Here is a 19,101-nt window from a genome sequence, read left to right on the forward strand (position 1 = left end):
AGATGTTTCATGTGCTATTACTGTGCCCCGAAGAAGAGAGGAGGTGGAGAGAAATCCAGCGAGAGAAAGAAATTCCCCTCTTTCTCTCTCAGTGCTTTGTTTCTGGATAAACTCCTAACGGCTTTGAACGCAGCTGCGTTGTTTGAAACCGGTTGACAGATAGACGGATGGGATATGGATGCACGTGACTTTCCACAGACTGCGAATTCAATCTGCCTCCCAGTGTTTACACGCTGTCCAAACCGATTATGCACACGGGTATCAAATTCAGAGTTTAGTCCCTTAAATTTTTAATTCCCACACATCATGAAGGATTCATCTCGCTGCCAGTGATACGCGACCGCTGAGACGGCTCCAAGCGCTCGTGCCTTGCGCTCGAGCACCGAATGTTCCGTTAAAGCAACGGTTTGAAAACAATAGAGGGAAAACAATAGCGGAGCTGAGGCAGCCCTCCATGTGTCTCATTTTCAAAGGCAGTTACAGTGATGCGCACACGGTTGTGGGCAGCATAATTAGCCTTTGGTAACCATTTTAACAGGAGGAAATTTGGGGCTGTTGGGTGGAGATAACAGGACAAAACGTTACACTTTTCTTCCTCTTCTGGTGTCGCGCGGGCGGACCATTCAACAATCTGCGCGCTATGCTAACATAACTCATTTTCAGGTGAACAAAGAAAACTCACTCACCTCAGAAATGCAACATATTAGCGTGTTCTTCCTTTGTCATCCAAAAGTGGCAAGAAAACCAGATAAAAGGAAGAAAACCTCCACTTGTCTTCTCGGTCAGCTTGAAAAACCCAACATCATGATCTCAGTGAACCAGGTTCGGTCCAAAACCAGCGAGCAACTCCAGAAAAAAACAACAACCCCGAAGCCGAAGATGAAACAAAGCTCAACTCCTCTTCCCTCTCCTCCACCACTCTTGGCTTCAATTTCTCACTTGCTGCCTGCCTTTCGGTGTCCAGACAGACGCGCTGTTGTGAGCCAGCACCTCATGCAATATTGAACACCGATAATGGTGGAGCGGGGCGACGGGAAATGGAAACGCTTCTCTTGCGGTTTTTATTCCATGTTTACATCATACTATCTCATTTTATCCGCCTTGAGCGACCAGTATCCGCGCTCCCTTTGTGCTGTCTGTCTCGCGCACTGTGGATATAACGGGTTAAACCATTCCCGCAGCGCGAGAGGGGGGTGGAGAGGAGCTATTCATGTGAATGTATGGGAACGAATGGGCTTGGTGACTCGTGGCCAAATGTTGTTGTTGTCGGGGATAAAGAGACGGGGAGACAGGAGGGAAGAGGGGAGGGAGAGGGAGAAAGTGAGAGAGAGGGGACGAAGAAAGAGAGAGGGGGGTCAGGATGCAAAGAGGGTGTATTTGCGGTATGTTATTTAGAGGGAAAAGCGTTAGAGTCGTCAGAAATATGATTAAAAATAATTGTTTTAACAAGTGGTGCGTACAAAACAACTTAATTGACGTTCTCTACATTTAAAGCAGTTTCTTTGTTGTTCGGACTGAAAACTGTATAATCACCACGCACTTAAACGCACCCTCCGCACACTAAACCATTTGCTTCTCACATGCAATGGGCTTTCTGGTAAGCTCGCTCTCATACAAGATTATGCAACTGAGATATAATTACATCCAGTGTAATGGAAGGGGGAAAACAAAACATAAGTAGTGGCCTTGTCTTTTGAGAGCTTTTTGTGCTGCTGCCTGTTACTTCCCTCAGCACCAACCCACTGTCTGTTCAGGACCTTGGAGAGCTCTCAGCCTGCTGCAGCCACCTGTGTCATTGAAGAGCGGTGGATTTATTTCTATCATAAAAAATCAAAGCAAACTCATTTTAAGACCGCTGCGTGGGTTGTTATACGCCAGGACCAGAGATTTTAACAAATATAGCCACTTTGCAGTTATGATCACTTGTGAATCCAATAATAATAAGGATCAGAACAGTCTTAGCTGTGTTGGTGTTGGCAGACTGCGCCTCTATACGTCTACAGACACTCCGCCAGACTTTTGCAAAAAGAGCCAAATAAAAGAAAACAGGAAAAGAATTTATTCTGAGCTCTGCAGATGAGCTAGTATGTGGATACCATATGGGCCAATAGCGCCATCTCCTGGAGAACATGTTCGCTCTTTATGGCGATGTGTGCAACCTAAACACAGTTTTTAAAGCCAAAAAACCTTTTATAATCTATAGAGGCAAATGTAGTTCAGTGTATCCCAAGAGACACACTGACAAGGTACAAGAACTACTCGCCTGCTCCATGTTGGAAAACATTTTACATTTGGTGTCTCGTTTTCATGGTTTGCTGTCACATGATGTTGATTTGGCACACAGGCCCGGGTCATCATTCACAGAAAAAGATAATCACATGTCATCTTTAAAACGTTACTGGCGTCTATAAGTGTTTATTCCTGCTCCTGCTTCCTGTTTATTTATGCTCTTCAGTGATCCTCTTTCGTTGGTGACCAGGGTTTCATGTCACTTCACAGGTTACGTAACGATATAATATCAGACTGAGACAGAAGGGTCTTTAATATAAGAAGGCCTGGCTGTTACTCACTATTTGTTCTTACCGGAGAGCCTGAAGCCCTTTTTAAGATAAAAATATCGAGATCACAAAGATCAACAGACAACGTTTTTAAACATGGTGCAAATTTTCAGTCAAAAACAGCACATTTTGTTCGTATTGTAGCTGTGCCAGCTGACTTACAGGCTTCTATGTATACTGTTTTCCTGTGTGGACGCGCAGCAGCATCTGCGCCTTTAAGAGCATCTCTGACAGCATCCTCCTCTGTCACGGACGCGCACATAGCAGCTCAATATTTGAGAATACAGCTTAGCTTTCTGCACTCGCATCTTCCTAAAGATACATCACAACATCGCACAGTTACATTTAACAGCATTATTTCTCCACTGGACATTGATGCATTTGCCTCAACGGTCGCCGTAGCGGTCCAACCGATCGTTCTTGCTTTTATTTCCTTCCTTCCCGCATCCAAAGACTGATCTACGCTACAAGATGGCTGAGTTGAATTTGGGGAAGGGGCTGACTGCAGGGAAAGTGGCCAGCAACGTTCAGAAAAAGCTAACGAGAGCCCAAGAAAAGGTAAAAGATGCTCCCGAGCGTGTGAATGTGTGCGGAATGCTTGTTCAGGCCTGCAAGCCGCGAAGCAGCAGTGCCGCTGCCGCATCCAGCAGCAAAGCGCAGTGTCGCATCACGACATCATAACAGTCATGGCAGTGATGCTGTGTTTGGAGATGGGGATGCCCACTTAGAGTGCATCTGTCCTGCAGTCAGTTTCATCCCGTGGGCACGTACATGTTGCGGTGAGAAATACTATAGGCCTCATGATTTCATCTCATAATTTAACCCATGACTGAAGTGTTTCTGGCATGTTAAAACAATACTTGGGAGTCTTAGTGAGTGTTTGTCACACAAATGATAAGTGCAGAAAGCGCCTCTTGCATTGTATTGACACTGTGATTCTAATTATTACTAATGCTGCAGTAAGTATAGGTGGTAGATATGAGGCCTAGCCTGTGCGTTCATGCTCTTGCGCGTTCTGCACTGAATAAATGACAGGGGGCGCTATTTGTCTATCATAATGCATCATATACTGTATGTCTTAAGAGAGCCAGGCAGAGAGAGTAGAGATGGTGTGCGTTAAATATGCGTTATTGTTTTGACAACATGTACATGAGCTCATACGGAAATAACAGTTAGAATCCATACATGCATTTATGAATAATATAAATGTGGCTTTTCTCTTATTTATTCACTGATCAAAAGATTAAACAGCATTCACCCACAAATGCAAAGAAATTGTGTTAAACTTAGAAGAAAGTGAGAGCTCAAGACAAGAAAATAGGTGAATGATCATGTGTGCAGTGGACTTTATGGAAAATGTCTTCCGTCCTGAACTGCTTAACTTATCCTTTGGTGTTATCATTAATGTTATCATGTGTTTGGCTGACAGGTTCTTCAGAAGCTTGGCAAAGCCGATGAGACCAAAGATATTGCTTTTGAGGAGGGAGTGATCAACTTCAACAAACAATATGTGAGTACAGTCCAGTGTACGGTGCTATGTTGTATGGCAGAGTCTAATTTTCCCAGAAATCAATGATTATTCGGACCAATTATTAAATTAGAATACATCTTATAACGATACATAGATCACCAGATGTTCAGTCTTTTCTGTACATTCTGCACATACTGTACAAACTGATTTTTGCATTCGCTCAGTGACAGTGACACACTGTATCGACTGCTTTGTGTCCTGTGCCTCATGTTTTACGTTTCACCCCCAGGCTGAAGGCAGCAAACTGCAAAGGGACCTAAGGGCATACCTTGAGGCAGTCAAAGGTGTCAGACACACAAACATATACGGATTCACACTGCTGTATACATGAATACACTCACACACACCTTGAATGGACCAAGACACACGTAGACTCACAATCATGCACATACAGAGATGCACCTTAATCTTCATATGATGTTCCACTAATGGATATGTGTGTTTGTCCTCAGCCATGCACGAGTCCTCCAGGAACGTGCAGGCCTGTTTGGCTGACATGTATGAGCCGGACTGGTACGGCAAGAATGAAGTGGATTCCATCGTGGAGGTCAGAAAAACTTTTCATGAATGTGTTTAACATAGATGTGTGAAAGCATGAGGACAAGCCGGTTCCCATATTAAAAGTCCAAACCACTTATTATAGTGTATGGTAGTTGATTGAGTGTGTGTTTGTGGGTGTTTTGCTCCTGATTAGCTCCTGGAACACAGCAGCTATATAGAGTACGCACAGCTGTGTGTGATTGGTTTCCTTGGCTTTTTTGCTGTCCTCTTGACAGCAAAATTACACATTAGCATCTCTTGTGAGAAATGTTGAGTAGCTCATTAAATTTTCCTGCAACTTCATTAAGTTTGCTCTTTAAATGGCTTTTGAATTAATGGTTCTTATCTGATAAAACTACTATGAGCTTGCTGCAAGGAAATACTGCGATCAGTTAAAAGGGTTTCAGTTTGTTCTTAATTTGCATACAAGACCACACTCCAATATGTGGCAGCAGAGCTGCTGAATTAACTCTCAACTCTAAGAGATGGAGAACTACATCCAGGAAGCATACTTTTGCAGTAAAACAAGCATGTCAAGCAGTTTGCCTTATTTAATCTCTGACCCTGGTCCTGTTATGTGCATCCGTGCTGCAGGACTGTGATGTGCTCTGGACTGACTACCACCAAAAGCTGGTCGATCATGCTCTCATCTCAATGGATACTTACCTTGGCCAGTTTCCTGATATCAAGGTGAGCTGTGCGTTCACTGAGACCTCTGGCAACCATGACCAATAATCATTGGCATCAAGTGTTCTTGCAGTAACACCCAAGCTGTCCTCCACGTCATACTTTATATTGTGATCTTACTGCAGTTTTGCTGATCGTACACTGCTGTATTTGTATTTCAATTGCATTGAATTATACATATTCAATAGAAAAATAACTGCTGAAAAGATATAAGATGCCAAATCTTTAATAACATCTGATGTCTACATCTGTGAGCTGTTGCTTTGCTGGAAGCAAATTGGATGCAGGTGGAGATGCTGAATGGCAAACACTCATCCTCCTCTTTTCTTTTGTCCAGGCACGTATAGCTAAGAGGGACAGGAAGCTGGTCGATTACGATAGCGCCAGGCACAACTATGCCACCACACACAAGACCAAGAAAAAGGACGGGGCCATTAAAATAACCAAGGTAAAACAAGTACAAAACACTGCTTATGCTAACATGTATCAAGTTTGACAGCGTTATATGACTTCCCTCGCTCTCTCTCTTCCAGCCGTCCTCCTTGTTGGAGAGGGCCACTCCAGGCTGGGCTCAGGGTATCTTGTCTGCACACAATGTTGCCCAGAGCAGTCTGTCCAGGAGCCAGGTACACGATAATCTTACTGCTCTTCCTACAAGGTCTGATGACTGTGAAACAGTGATAAGGGGTGTCCCGGTAGCCCAGCGGTCAAAGACACATGAGATGGAACAAGGAGGGCCTCAGCTGAACTTGTTTCAGCGTGTCATCACTCTCTTTTTCTGTCCCCTGTTACTCCCCACTGCCACAACAACTGCAGCCAAACTATGTAATTCATCATGCCAACACATTGTGTGTGTGTGTGTCTGTTTCAGGCTGAGGAAGAGTTGGAAAGAGCCCAGAAGGTGTTTGAGGAGATTAATATTGACTTGCAAGAGGAGTTACCTTCACTGTGGAACAGGTGTGTATGTGTGTGTGAGACTGATTTTCCTGTTGATTGATGCTATAATTACTTTTCACTTACATCTGTGCTACATTTACCCTTACAGGATATTCAATTAAGTCAAGCCAGTAATGCGGTCAATGCTCTCTCTCTCTCTCTTCTCTGCCCTCTCTAGTCGTGTTGGGTTTTACGTCAGCACCTTCCAGAGTTTGGCTGGTTTTGAGGAGAAGTTTCACAAGGAAATAGGCCGGGTGAGACTTGTGTATAGACCTCCATTAATGCCGAATTTAGATAAAGACCAGACAAAACAAATTGACGCAGTGTATCAGATAACAGTTGATGGAAAATGTCGACCGTGCCAACTTTGACTACATCTGCAAGAGCTGCAGTTGAATCTAGAAATGTTAATGTCTTGCTGTCCTTCAACACTGTTTTTGAAACCCAGTGCAAAGATTGTCATTATTCTTTTCTTTTTTCCTGTTGCAAAACTACAGTAAAATATTGGGTTTTAACTGACTGTCGTGAGATAATCTGCTGTATTACTGACTTAGCTTGATAAGTCTCTTTGACTTTGCATGTAATGATGCATATGAGCTATAGCAGGCAGACACACTGTACAGCACTTTAATATTACAGAGCAGGAGTAACACAAAACGCAAGACAATGATTATTTTGATGATTTATTTTGGGTGTGTGATGTGATGCTCTTGGTGTTGAGTCTAATATCTAACACTCCATCTTTCCCCTCTGCAGTTGGATCAGGATTTGTATGATATCTTGGAGAAACTGGAGGAAACAGATCCAACCAGGTTAGTGAGCAATGATCCATCATATAAACTGGATCACAGCAAGACTTTCTACTGCAATGTGCCTCATAATAGCTTGTGTACCTTATTAATCACTTTGACTATAATGTGTTTATTTTTTAATGTTTAAATGTATTTGAATATTCTGTCAATGTCAATAATTTTGATTCTGCATGGAATTTAATGTCAAGATATCTAATCAGCATATTAGCATCTTTAAAAATTAACCAGTAACTGATAGTGATGCTATTCAGACTCAGAAGTGCTGATACTGTGCCCACTCAGGTAAAAGCCCAGTAACCTCAGGTTTTTACAGCTCTGAAAAACAAACAAACAAACAAACAAACAAACAAACAAACAAACAAACAAACAAACAAACAAACAAACAAACACATCATGTACCTGAAAACAGCTGTTTGTGTTGACATCTAGGAATCATTAGGAGGAGGAGTGCTGAGCCTCATCAATCACTCTCAATGATCAATCACTATGGCTAGTCATATTAACCAGCAAAGAAAATACCCATGCCTACATCTCTTTCTAGACCTAATCCTTTTCACAAATGTCTGTGAATATTTTAACCTCTTGAGAGCACATAGTTCATTGTGCTTGGTGAATGCAGTGTACTGCATCAGAAGTGGAAATCGAATTGAATTAAAAGTATATATAAAAATGCTCCCCTTTGTTAACCTGCCATCCCCCTTCCCATGACCTAATCATGAGGCCATTTCCCCATTAAAAACAAATCTCAATTTGGGTACAACATGTATATTTGCTGTCTTAAGCATGACCAGTTGAATAATCGCTGTGGCACCTGACATATTCATGGAGGATAAATGATGGAGACGCTGAAATGTCTATCCGATTATTTTTCTGATGTTCCGAAAACATTGTAAGCTGCAGTAATAGATAAACAAAATGGCACGCATTAACCTGGAGCAACCCCTGAACCCCCCTTACAGAAAGACAGATAAAAGCGGCGCCTCATCGTCAGGAACAAATAGGAGGTAACCTGCAGCAACTGTGGTAACCATTGGTGACACAACTCTTGTCTGTCTGTCCAACTGACCTGTCTGTCCAGCTATCTGTCTGTCAGTCAGTCTGCAGCCTTGGGAGATCATATGGGAGATTTAGTGCTTGGTTGTGCAAGTGAATTCATAGACACACTGATCAGAGAGTCGAGCGCCCAGAGCTGCAGATATATAAGAGTTGAGCAAACCTGCATGTTTAATGCTGCACCAGGCAAGACTGTTACATAACAGGACAACCCAAATCTGAAGGTATGCAGTATCTCATCTCAGACTAACTGAGGACATAAATCAAAGTGTTCGCCCTAGAATATGTCAATTTTCACCTTGAGGCAAGGAGAGTATCTTCAGTCCTGCTTCACATTTTTCTTTCTTTTATTCACCAATGTTAGACCTTTTAACACTTGTTGTACCTTTAGTATCCTATTGGATATCCTATTAGCCAATGTACACGGTGGGATGAATCCACGAGGGGACCACAGGGCATAAATGAGTTGCTGGGCCCCTATTAAGCCCCTTGTTTTTTTGGTTATCTACAGTCTCTGTGCATCTTTGACTGAACAAGTTAATTTAGCAATACGGACCAGAGAAGCACAAAACTGATATGATAAAGATCTTAAAACTGGATCAAGCCACAAAATCAGGTAAGCAGGACCCACCTTAGGGCCCTTATCATGTCAGTTGATTGCTTTGATGCTGCATTTTCCAAACAAAGTCACACATATTTTAACAGATGAACTGCAGGCACACAGTAAACCTGGAATACTTGAGGGGCCCTGGAGTTTTGAGGGCCCCAGTTGTCCGCTTTCAGTCTTGGTAATGTAGTGCTTGTAAAGAGCTACCTCGTGCTACCATTTGAAACCAAGGTACTACAACATTGCCTGGTCCAGCAATAAGTCGCAGGTTTTCCAGCCCGTAAAATATCCGCAGATCTTTGGCAGCTGCCGAATGCCTCTGTCACTGCCGGCTTGTGAGGAGTTACTGGAGGCACAGATAAAGCCTGCTTGCATGGGACGGAGGGAGGAAAAGGAGAAGAATGGAGGGAAGGGAGGCTCACGTTTCTTGCATGACAGCTCTTGCAACAACAACTACTGCTTGGACCCTCGTAGAGCATGCCTTGTAGCTTGTGTTAGCATTCTGCTCTTTATAATCTTTGCTAAACACTCTCTCACACTGTTTCCCATCCCTTTTATTTTCTCTGTAATGTGTCTGTATTCCCATTTTTGCCCTCCCTCTCTCTGTGTCTCTTTCATTCAGTGGAAAAGAAGCATCTAACCACACTCTCAGGCCAGGAGGACCACCGCCGATCCCCAAATCTCCATCCAAGGTAACACGGCAGATCATGAAATAGTCATGAACTTTGCTAAACGCATACAGATTAAGTTTTCAGAACTAAGACAAATCTCTGTTAATTTGTTGTCCAGAATTGCAAGTTTAGGTCTGTATTTCTTTCTCTGCCTTAGCTAAAGCCAGCAGTGCCTCCTCCACCCAAGGTGACCCCGTCTAAGGAGTTGAAAACAGAGAACATCATCAACCTGTTCGATGCTGCGGCCACCCCTGATATCAGTGTCACCTCCCCTACAGAGGTTAGTGAGCAGCTGCAGTCGACAAACAGCCGCAGCCCTTTAACTTTCCACTCTCCTGCACAGGTCAGAGCCTTTAAGTATTCCTTCTTCTGGCCTGCTCTTCCTCCTACTTCTCCTATTTCACTCTATTCTTCTCTGTTCTATTCTATTCCTGTTACTTGCTTTCTCTGTTGCGCCCAGTTAGCCAATGAGTCCTCCTATTCCTGTTGTTATCAGTTTGACAGTCCTGCTGTGAGCAACCTGTTGGACATGGACCTGGACTCTTTCAGTGCAGCAACCAAAGCCTCCACGGTCACACAGGTGGATGATTTCATGGCATGAACGTATAGATCATAGAGACCCTCCACTGCAAGAAATGTCAAGCTTCACAAGAGATTTTACATTTTATCCAGAAAGGTTTTAAGTTAATTTCATGATATTTAAGTCCAATAGAACTTCGCCGTCAGTTTGTAATGCTGAACACTTCCAGTTGCCTGTGCAGTTGTTTGACTTAAAATATGTTGAAACAAGCTTGAAAAGTCTGGATGCAAAATGAAATCACTTGGTAAGCTTGGCATAGTTTGAGGCGTTACCTGCTCTGCTTCTTTCCAATTTACCAAAGGAGAGGTGGATGATGGCATGATGATCTGTAGAAACTTGCTTTTGGTGACCACTTCTTCCTGCTTCAGCACTATCCACAGATCACTCATGGCATGAACTGTAGACTAAAGCCCTGCTCTGCTCTTACTTCTTTCTCTTCAGAACGGTACAGCAGAATGTAGCTTTAGACGCTGGGATGACATGAGATGTAGTTACGTTATCTGAGCGTACAGTTGAGTAACCTAAAAGCTGCTCACACTACTTACAAGCTGAGGTAAAATAAATACACCTCCTGTTATGTCACTCTATCAAAATGCATTCAGCTGCTGTTTAATCCAGGTCTGCTGCTCAGCACTCCAATACGTGATGGATGAATGGCATGTAGCCTACTGTATACCTTGACCCAGCTAATACTGTAGGTACCAGAGCCTGGCAAACTGGACCCATCATGGCAGAAAATGTAGGGGAAAAGATTAGTTTAGATTTGTTGTGGTTGTGAATTTCCACGTTGGAGTTTTGAGACAATCTACATTAATACAACACAACATAAGTAGTTTGATGACTCAAAAAGTTCCGCTTCAAGTTTTCTTGAGTAGTGAAATTAATTTCCAAAACTCAGAACTCCTAATGAAAGTCAGGTGATAGATGTGTACTTGTGTTTTGCATTTCTAAGCAATGAATCTAATGACTACATGTAATTATTTGTAATTCCTATAATGTGAAAGGGTGCTCTCACCGGGACAAACCTAAGAAGAAACTCCCCACTCTGCTGCTCAAACTGTAGCTTTTTTGAAATTTGACATTGTTAGGGGAGATCGTGTGGATTTCATTCATTTTCATTTCTGAAATCAGCCTTTGAAGATTAAATTACCTTTGCGCACCTTTGTCCTACATTGCACTCACTCTGTGGGTGACTGACATGTACAGTAAATATATGACAGCACCTGCCACTACTTCAGACTTCACCTATTACTGCCTGTACTCTTGTTCTGCTGGAGATCTCCTGCTATGGGCTTGAAGGTTTAGAGCATGGGACCTGCACTGGAAACGTTCGTTACTGAATGCAGCGGGCATAAGCAAGAGCTTTGTGGACAGTTTTGTTTTCTCTTCTGATTCTGTTGCTTCCTCTGTTTTCCACAGCCTGCAAACTGGGACTCATGGGTAAGCAGATCATCCTCATTTTAACACATTTGTTTCAGTTTCCAAAAATATATAACCATCATTGGGATCATCATCTTCATCAGCATTTTAGTATTTGTGTTATTCTTTTCTCATTGTTTACAGTCACTACTTATGTAGCCATTATAGAAGCCCCACTCTCATTATTATGCTGCACACCCATCACAGTATGAGTGCACTGCACTGGGTGAAAGTATGCTTGAATGTCCTGCATGACACATGCTGGACTATCGGGGCAGTTGGGACTTCTATAATGACTTCTAGAATGACCACCATCTCTGTATAAACAAGCTTTTCTGTAAATGGATCTCTTTTGTTTGTCCCAAATCTGTTTGTGCATTGTCTTTGTGTCTGCAGTGCTTGATGTGATAACACTAAACACTGAAGAGATTGTTGTGCAGCACAAATAGTACTTGGGAATGAGTGTGGGTCAATTCAGTTTCAAACAAACAAAACCAATACAAATGGTGTTTGATGTGCAATCATCTCTTAAGAGCCATGTCTCTCTGTCTGTCTTTCTGCACTATACTATGTGCAGGATGCAGAATGTACTGATGATATACAGCATACTGCAGAGCCAAAACCTGAAGATGATTGATTGTAATACACCACTGAAACCTTTAAAAAAAAATAAATGTACAAAGTCTTGTAGCATAAATTTAATTGCACATTGTGTGAAATAATTTGTAACTGAATTAACCTCCTTTCTTTGTGTTTGCCCTCGTCTCCCTCTATGTTCACATGCCTGTAGCCCGTACATGCTAGCTACATGCTCCATGTGACACACAGGGAACAGTTTTGTTCTGAAAGTTGAGTGAAGTTGCTCATGTTTCTAGTGGATTGCTTCATAGAAATGAGAATATTAAACTAGTGAGAGCTAGTGGGCAACTTCACAAGATCTTGCTTGCAACTTGGCATTCCGACCATTAACTAACCCTTTTGTTCATCCCGATCACTGTAAGAGAGATGCGTCTCAACAATCATACAGTTCTGCTGTATTAACGCTTGAGACAAAGTAGTGATAGCTCAGAAAGGAACGACACGTCTACTCTTACAAAGCTTCCTTCCTCTTTCTCCATCTGAACATAGCCGTGGGAATATAAACCATTCTTGCAAACTACACACAGAAGATCCAACATCTATTTTCTGATGGGAAAAGGCTGACAGTTTTTGTGTTCTTCTGCCTTCTGCTGCCACCCTTCCTTTTCTTCATTTGTCTTTTAATTTAAACTGAACCTTCTCTGTAAGGTTTATACTTCCACATCAATCTCCTTGGGACTAATGATGATGATGATGATGATGATGGTGGTGATGATGATGATGATGTCTTGCTGACATCTGCTGCTGAACTCCTCACATTGATGTCCATGGCATCTTTCATGGCCCTGTCTCTGGTCATACATAGCAGAACTACACAATTTCCCCTTAAATGTGCAAATAAGATTGACCTAAATAATGCGTGACGCCAACTTGCCAAATCCCTTAAAAAGCCATTCTCATGGCTTTGCAGGTTTTAGCTCTTTTACTAATCAGGCACACATCACTGCCGACCTTTTTCAAACGGTTATAAAACTGAACTTTGGCACAGGGGTGCTTTGAGTGAAATGCTAACGCCATGCTCGCAATGACAATGCTAACGTGCTGATCATTAGCGGGTGTACTGCAACGTTTTCGTGTTCACTGTCTTGGTTTGGCATGGTAGCATGCTAACGTTTGCTAATTAGCAGTAAACGCAAACTACAGTTGTGGCTGATGGAAATGCAGGTATTTGTCCATAAACCACTGTAAAAATTTTGACGAGATGGTGGCACTAGAGGAAAGTCCAATGATCCATAAAATCATCGGGAGTCATCCTCAAGGTACCACCAAGGTCTGCACCAAGTTTCATGCCAATCTATCCAATATTGATTAAGATATTTCAGTCTGGACCAAAGTGCCTGGCTGACAGGCATTTCCATCCTTAGAGTCATGCTACTTGCATGGCTAATCATACGGTATGATGGAATATGGTCAGCTTATGATCTAGCAAATATGATTTTTAGTTAATGGGCTGATAATACATCCCTGCACCCCTTTTGATATCCTTAATTCCTGATCCCTTGTCCATCAAAAACATTTTACTTCCTTACTTTGCTGCTTATTCCCAAGCCTGTTCTCCCATTGGAATGTTGAACCATTCAATCTGCCCCTAAATATCCCTTATACGTTTCCTTTCTGTCCCTTAAAATTTCCTCAACCATTTGATTTATGACCCCCCATAAGGTTATGTATCTCTTATGACCTCTTATTCCTTGAAACTTGACCCTTGCCCCTCAGCCTGAGGACAGTGGTGCCCAGGAAGAGGACACCGAGGTGCACTATGACCCAGTGGCTGCTGCTGCACATGCCTGGGGGGATGATGGTCAGCAGGCTGTCCGCTATGACCCCATAGCAGCCGCCACAGAGGGCTGGGGAGATGATGGAACCAAACCAGTTCGCTATGACTCTGTGGCGGAAGAGGGAGGGGGGTATGATGAGAGCCAGCAGGTTGATTCTGAACCTGTGGCTGAAGCCCAGAAGGCATGGGACGATGATGGGAGACAGCCGGTCACAGAGGTACCTGCCACAGAGGATGAAACACCTGCAGCTGAGGCGGCTGAGGAAGAAGCCACGCTAGCTCCCGCTACGTTGGAGAATGAAGAGGGTCAGGTAACCAAGGAGGGAAAAAATATGGAGAGATGCATCTGGACGGAAATGGCGGATGCATTGTTTTTTGAGGAGGAGGTTTGAGCGTCAGGTACTGGAGAGAAACAGATGATAGAGAGGTACATTGTGAATGAAAGGTGCAAAGACGGAGAAGTCTTGAGATGAAAAGATTTAGGATGCATCTGGACCAGCAGCATGGATGCATCAACTGTGACTCAGAGGAAAAGCTGCAAATTAATTGCTGAGGGAGAGAGAAGAGTATAGACATCTGCTCCACACAATTAATTCAAGTCACTGCTAATCACAAGTCCATACACATAGTATGCTGTGCAAAAGCTTTACCTTTATGGCAACTGTGCATTAGAAACCAGGCTTATTGTCTAGACAGCATTCCTGTTTGTATTAGCCATAACTTTGGTGTTTAGGCTGTGCGGCTTGTCTTTTTGTCTGTCTTTGTCTTGTCTGTCTGTTCTTCTTCCTTTCATTCGTTCCTCCTCCTGATCTGTCATCTGTCTCTCTCTCTAACCTCTCTCTCTTCTTCTTCTTCTTCTTCTTCTTCTTCTTCTATGTCTCCCTGCTCTCAGGGTGAATCTGCAGCAGCTCCTGCAGCGACAGTGGAAGAAGCAGCGACGGAGGAGGTGAGTACAAGTAGTAGTTTCCATGTAGTAACATGGAAAGTGTTATAATGTGCTTTTGTTTGCAGAGTTTTTCAGTGTGTTATACATGTCAGTAAGTGGTACCTCTTTTTTTCTAGACACGTGAAGAAGCGCCGGAACCAACAGAAGAAGCATCAAAGCCCGCAGATATGCCACCTGGTTTCCAGTTCAAGGTAAACCACGATACTGGATTAAAGAATCTCAGTAGTGGTGAACATCTACTGAACAACCATATCATATGTAAGTGGAGATTATTGAGGTTAGCATTATGTGACATAGGTCCAAGTGATGCATGACTATGCTGCCAACGACACAGACGAACTGGAGATGAAGGCTGGTGATGTAGTGCTAGTGATCCTCTTTGACAACCCTGAAGAACAGGTACACACACACACACACACACACACACACACACACACACACACACACACACAGAGTCACATACTGTGGTGAGGCGAACATGTCTTTATTTCAATGTCTGTGTGGTTAGGATGATGGCTGGCTGATGGGAATTAAGGAGAGCGACTGGCAGCAGGACAAAGAAAATGCCGTTAAAGGAGTATTCCCTGAAAACTTCACCCAAAGGCTGTGAAAGAGGAGGACAGGACGTCATTCCAGCTTCCTTCTTTATGTCTCTCTTCCTCTTGCCTCAATCCTTCCTTCCCTCTACTTGCCCTGATACTATATCTTTACTAGGACTTTGGCCATAGAAGCAGAGCTGTCACAGCCCTGGTGGAAATCATGCATTTCTTAGGTCTGCTACACTGTGCTAAAAGTGGATTTTGGCATTTCTGTGGATTTCTGCCAACTTTTACGAATTGCAGATGTAGCCATTTCACAGGCCCCACTCTGCTGAATTCTTGTTGCTTCTCCATTCCAGAGGAATTGATTAAAGAATCCCCATCACACAGGATGGATGCGGGGATGGGTGCCTCTGCAATGGCTGCCACTGCAATTGCATTATATTTTTTATTCTTAGTCATCTCCTATCATAAATTCTCCAAGGTCTAGTCCACCACCATAACAGAGAAAATATCCTTTGAGACATGCTTTTGTTCATCTGATGCTGAGAGATTGAGAACAGTGTGAAATTATGCCAGACAATGCCAAGTGTAGCAGAGTGTCCCTTACACATATATACAGCAAGCCCTAGGAGCTGTTTTTTAAAAGATGGAGGGGGGTAACACTGAAAATATGGCAACTTTACCCCAGTCAAATTGCAAAAAGACCTTTGAACACACAAGGTGCAGACTTCTACCAGCCAAGCAACACATATAATCAGTAAGGATTTTAAATAAGCAAAAGAAAATTAGCAATCTCATCAGCAACTGGCCTTGTATTTAGCACCTCACTGATCAGATTCCAGCCTCTCGAGCTCAGACATCTGAGAAAAGTCAGAGGTGAGTTGTCGAATAATAAGTTTTAGCCATATGTGTAGCCATCAAGTCATGTCTTTCTTGGTCATGCAGGTTTGTTTCGTTACCTGTGCCCATTTGGTAATTTGTTGGTGGCTGACTGCAATTTTGATCATAAATAAGAGAGGTGGTGGTAAAGGTGAAACATTGCAGGTTTGGTGCCAGTATTTGGATTTGCTATTTATTTCAGTCGCTCTAATTGGTCCTGGGGTTCTGCTGCTGACACAATGCCTGTTGGACACATGCAGCCTGTCCTATTTTCCTTCTTTTATCATTTATGGGGCCCTTGGTTGTTGCATTAAGTTTAAATTCAGTGGCAGTATAGCTGGTATGAACCCATTTTTAAAATCCAAATAAATATGCAGTGAACTGGTCATCTGACAGCAACGCAGTTAAAGACAGCAGGGGAAATCTGGGAAATATTGGTCTTAGAGTCGCATAGAGTAGGAAAGCACGACTGTTTTCATTTTTGACAGTCGTGTTTTGTTTAAGTTTGTGTGAAGTTGCGTGGCGTGGGCATGTGAAAAATATTTTCAAGGATTTTTTCTTTTGCACAAGGGATTCCAAATATGCATTACCCAGGCCTGCTGAAAAGCTAGCCGACAAACTCCACCAATGAGACGCTGCTAGTGGTAGTAGAATAGTTAGGCCGATGTGGATACACCCTAATGCTAATCAAATATATAATAACTGAGCCAGCCTCATTCGTTTTTTTTTTTTTTTTTTTTTAAATGTGCCGAAAACAATTCCTTCCGTTTGCATAGAGACAACTTAACTCAAATGCAGATGATTCAGAATATGCACCAGAGCAACTTCTTTTATTTTTGTATGCTGCCAAGCAATGATTACATATAGCCTAATGTAACTATGTCAACATAATTGCCAACTTAGGATGTGATGGAGTGTTTTGTACTTCTGTCAGGTTTACTGCTCTCAACATAGCCGCTTACTGTAGGTAGTTAAAACTATCTCACATTCAGTCATTCATTCAGTCACTAACTCAAAAGAGATTCACGTTTCTCATGATGTTACTAACATGTAATATGTGCAAGAGAAAATGGTTGTGCGTGCGATTGTGTGTGTGTTTATGGGTTGTGTGGAAACATAAATTATTTATCTATAGGCTATTGTTATTGGACGATATCACTACCACCTATCAGGGGATGAGGTCGTCCGTTTTACAGGAAGTTTTTCCGACTGGACAGAGACAACTCAACATGTATTTGGGTCTTTTTCCACTGGCTGGTATTATGGTTCCAGGTGTTATTGTGCATTTGTTGTGTATAAATGTAATTTTGCCAAGCTGTGATGACAGATACATATTCTATAAAGACATTCATATCTGTATGTGAGTTACTGTGAGCATGCTGAATTCCCATGTGTTGTTGTGTGAACACCCTTGATTTAAGACTATAATACTTGGGACACTTTTGAGGCAATTTTTACTTGATTTTTATTCTTTATTTTCTTCATCTTAGTAAGGGGGTGGTGGCAGTTACATGCTGTGTGTTTTTCCACCGTTCCTTCTCAGATCAGTCCAGATTATAATTGCTGGTTGTCCATCAGCCTTGCCTCAAAATGTTGCCGGGGTATCGTGGTCCCAACAGAGTTAAACATTATTACGTGGAGACGGGACGCATAGAGAAACATTTCAAAACACCAGACTCAGGTGGACAGATTTTTGTAATGGTTTACAGTATTTTAACCACTTGAGATGTGCATGAGTTTTTTTCATGTGTGTTTAAACGGCCTCACACGTGAGAGCATCACCCGCACATTTAGGTACACCAATCGCTTTCATATTTTTATTTTTAAATATCGTGAGTGTTTCACCTGGGTCTGCTTCTCTATCTGTCTGTATGGATCAGTCTCCTGTGATGAGCTATGGGATACGATAAAAAGGTTTTTCCTGTACCTAACTGACCAATAATAATAAAGATTACTTAGAATCTCCTTTTGTTTATTGATCTTTTGTGCCTTGATTTTAGGAGAAGGAATAAAGTGGGGGATGCTGTTCCCTTTGTTAACACTACAAATAGGCAGACGGGAGAAAACAGCCGCTTTCTTTCTAATCATTTTCTTTGATCATTCATCGCCTGAACAAACTGGCAATGAACTCCTAAATCTTCCAAAAGATAAGCACTGGAAAGGACAAATAAATCGTGTCTCTCCTGACGTCTTTTCTGCAAGCACTGAATCGTCCAGCAGGGTGTGCTGTGTTCAAGGACTCTCCATCCTGGAAAAAAGAAAAAAGCATTCAGGCATCATGAGGAGGAAAGAGGAGCGTTGCTGTGTGCTGCTGTCCGTGGTACTGAAACCAACAAGCAGCCCACCCTGTGACCACAGCTATCCGTGCTGCGTTCACGTTGTTCCAGCTGTTGTGATGCCTCACCGTTCACAGCAATCAGTAGCTTAGGGCTGATTATGCATCAACATGTAACAGGTGATTATGAGCACATTTGAAACCCAGACCTTAGCCCTCTGAATCAAAAAAGCCAAGGTCTTCCAATCAGATTAGGCATGCTGTCAACAAAAATACTTTATTACATGGACAAAACGGTATTTCTTTTCTTTCTGCTGCCAAATAAAGCACAGAGTAGTTTTGGTTTAAAAACAACAACTTTATGTTTCAAATACAAATAGTATGCACAGAACTGCCGAAAATAATAATAGTTTACATTATTTTCTAAAAATAGATCTTTAAATAGTCTCTCCAACAATAGCTTAATATACATATGTGACAAATCTTTCAGCAGGCATATAGAATAACGCCTTGGAGTTCTGTTTGAGTCTTCACATAGCATACTCAGTGAGTGCCAACTGGATGGACACCACAATATGAACTACATGCTTATCCATGTTCTTTCAGCCACCTATCATCTGCTTCCTGTAGTATAAAAAAACTGAATTTA

The 19,101-nt window shown here is 42.4% G+C and overlaps 2 protein-coding genes across 5 annotated transcripts in view; one reads left to right on the top strand and one right to left on the bottom strand.

Annotated features, from left to right (window-relative positions):
• The window catches only part of tmem198aa (transmembrane protein 198aa), a 30,224-nt gene extending 29,067 nt beyond the window's left edge, over window positions 1–1,157 (bottom strand). The window contains exon 1 of the mRNA XM_076747054.1: window positions 687–1,157. The gene's annotated coding sequence lies outside the window, so the exon portion shown is untranslated. The remainder of the gene's footprint in view (window positions 1–686) is intronic.
• A 1,624-nt stretch (window positions 1,158–2,781) lies between these two features.
• Window positions 2,782–18,142, top strand: bin1a (bridging integrator 1a). Of its 4 annotated transcripts, XM_076746333.1 has the most exons (19): window positions 2,782–3,116; window positions 3,988–4,068; window positions 4,319–4,373; window positions 4,542–4,636; window positions 5,224–5,319; window positions 5,654–5,764; window positions 5,850–5,942; window positions 6,188–6,273; window positions 6,431–6,506; window positions 7,009–7,064; window positions 8,024–8,068; window positions 9,347–9,416; window positions 9,553–9,675; window positions 11,395–11,415; window positions 13,750–14,121; window positions 14,703–14,756; window positions 14,873–14,947; window positions 15,054–15,155; window positions 15,265–18,142. In XM_076746333.1, the coding sequence occupies exons 1-19, from the start codon at window positions 3,030–3,032 to the stop codon at window positions 15,364–15,366; spliced, it is 1,800 nt and encodes a 599-aa protein (XP_076602448.1). In that variant the 5' UTR covers window positions 2,782–3,029; the 3' UTR covers window positions 15,367–18,142. The 4 variants fall into 4 exon arrangements, with proteins under 4 accessions (XP_076602448.1, XP_076602450.1, XP_076602449.1 ...); XM_076746335.1 differs by lacking the exon at window positions 13,750–14,121; XM_076746334.1 differs by lacking the exon at window positions 8,024–8,068.
• Window positions 18,143–19,101: the final 959 nt, after the last annotated feature.

The sequence above is a fragment of the Chaetodon auriga genome, chromosome 13, assembly GCF_051107435.1.
Source record: "Chaetodon auriga isolate fChaAug3 chromosome 13, fChaAug3.hap1, whole genome shotgun sequence".
In the NCBI taxonomy this organism is placed as follows: domain Eukaryota; kingdom Metazoa; phylum Chordata; class Actinopteri; order Chaetodontiformes; family Chaetodontidae; genus Chaetodon; species Chaetodon auriga.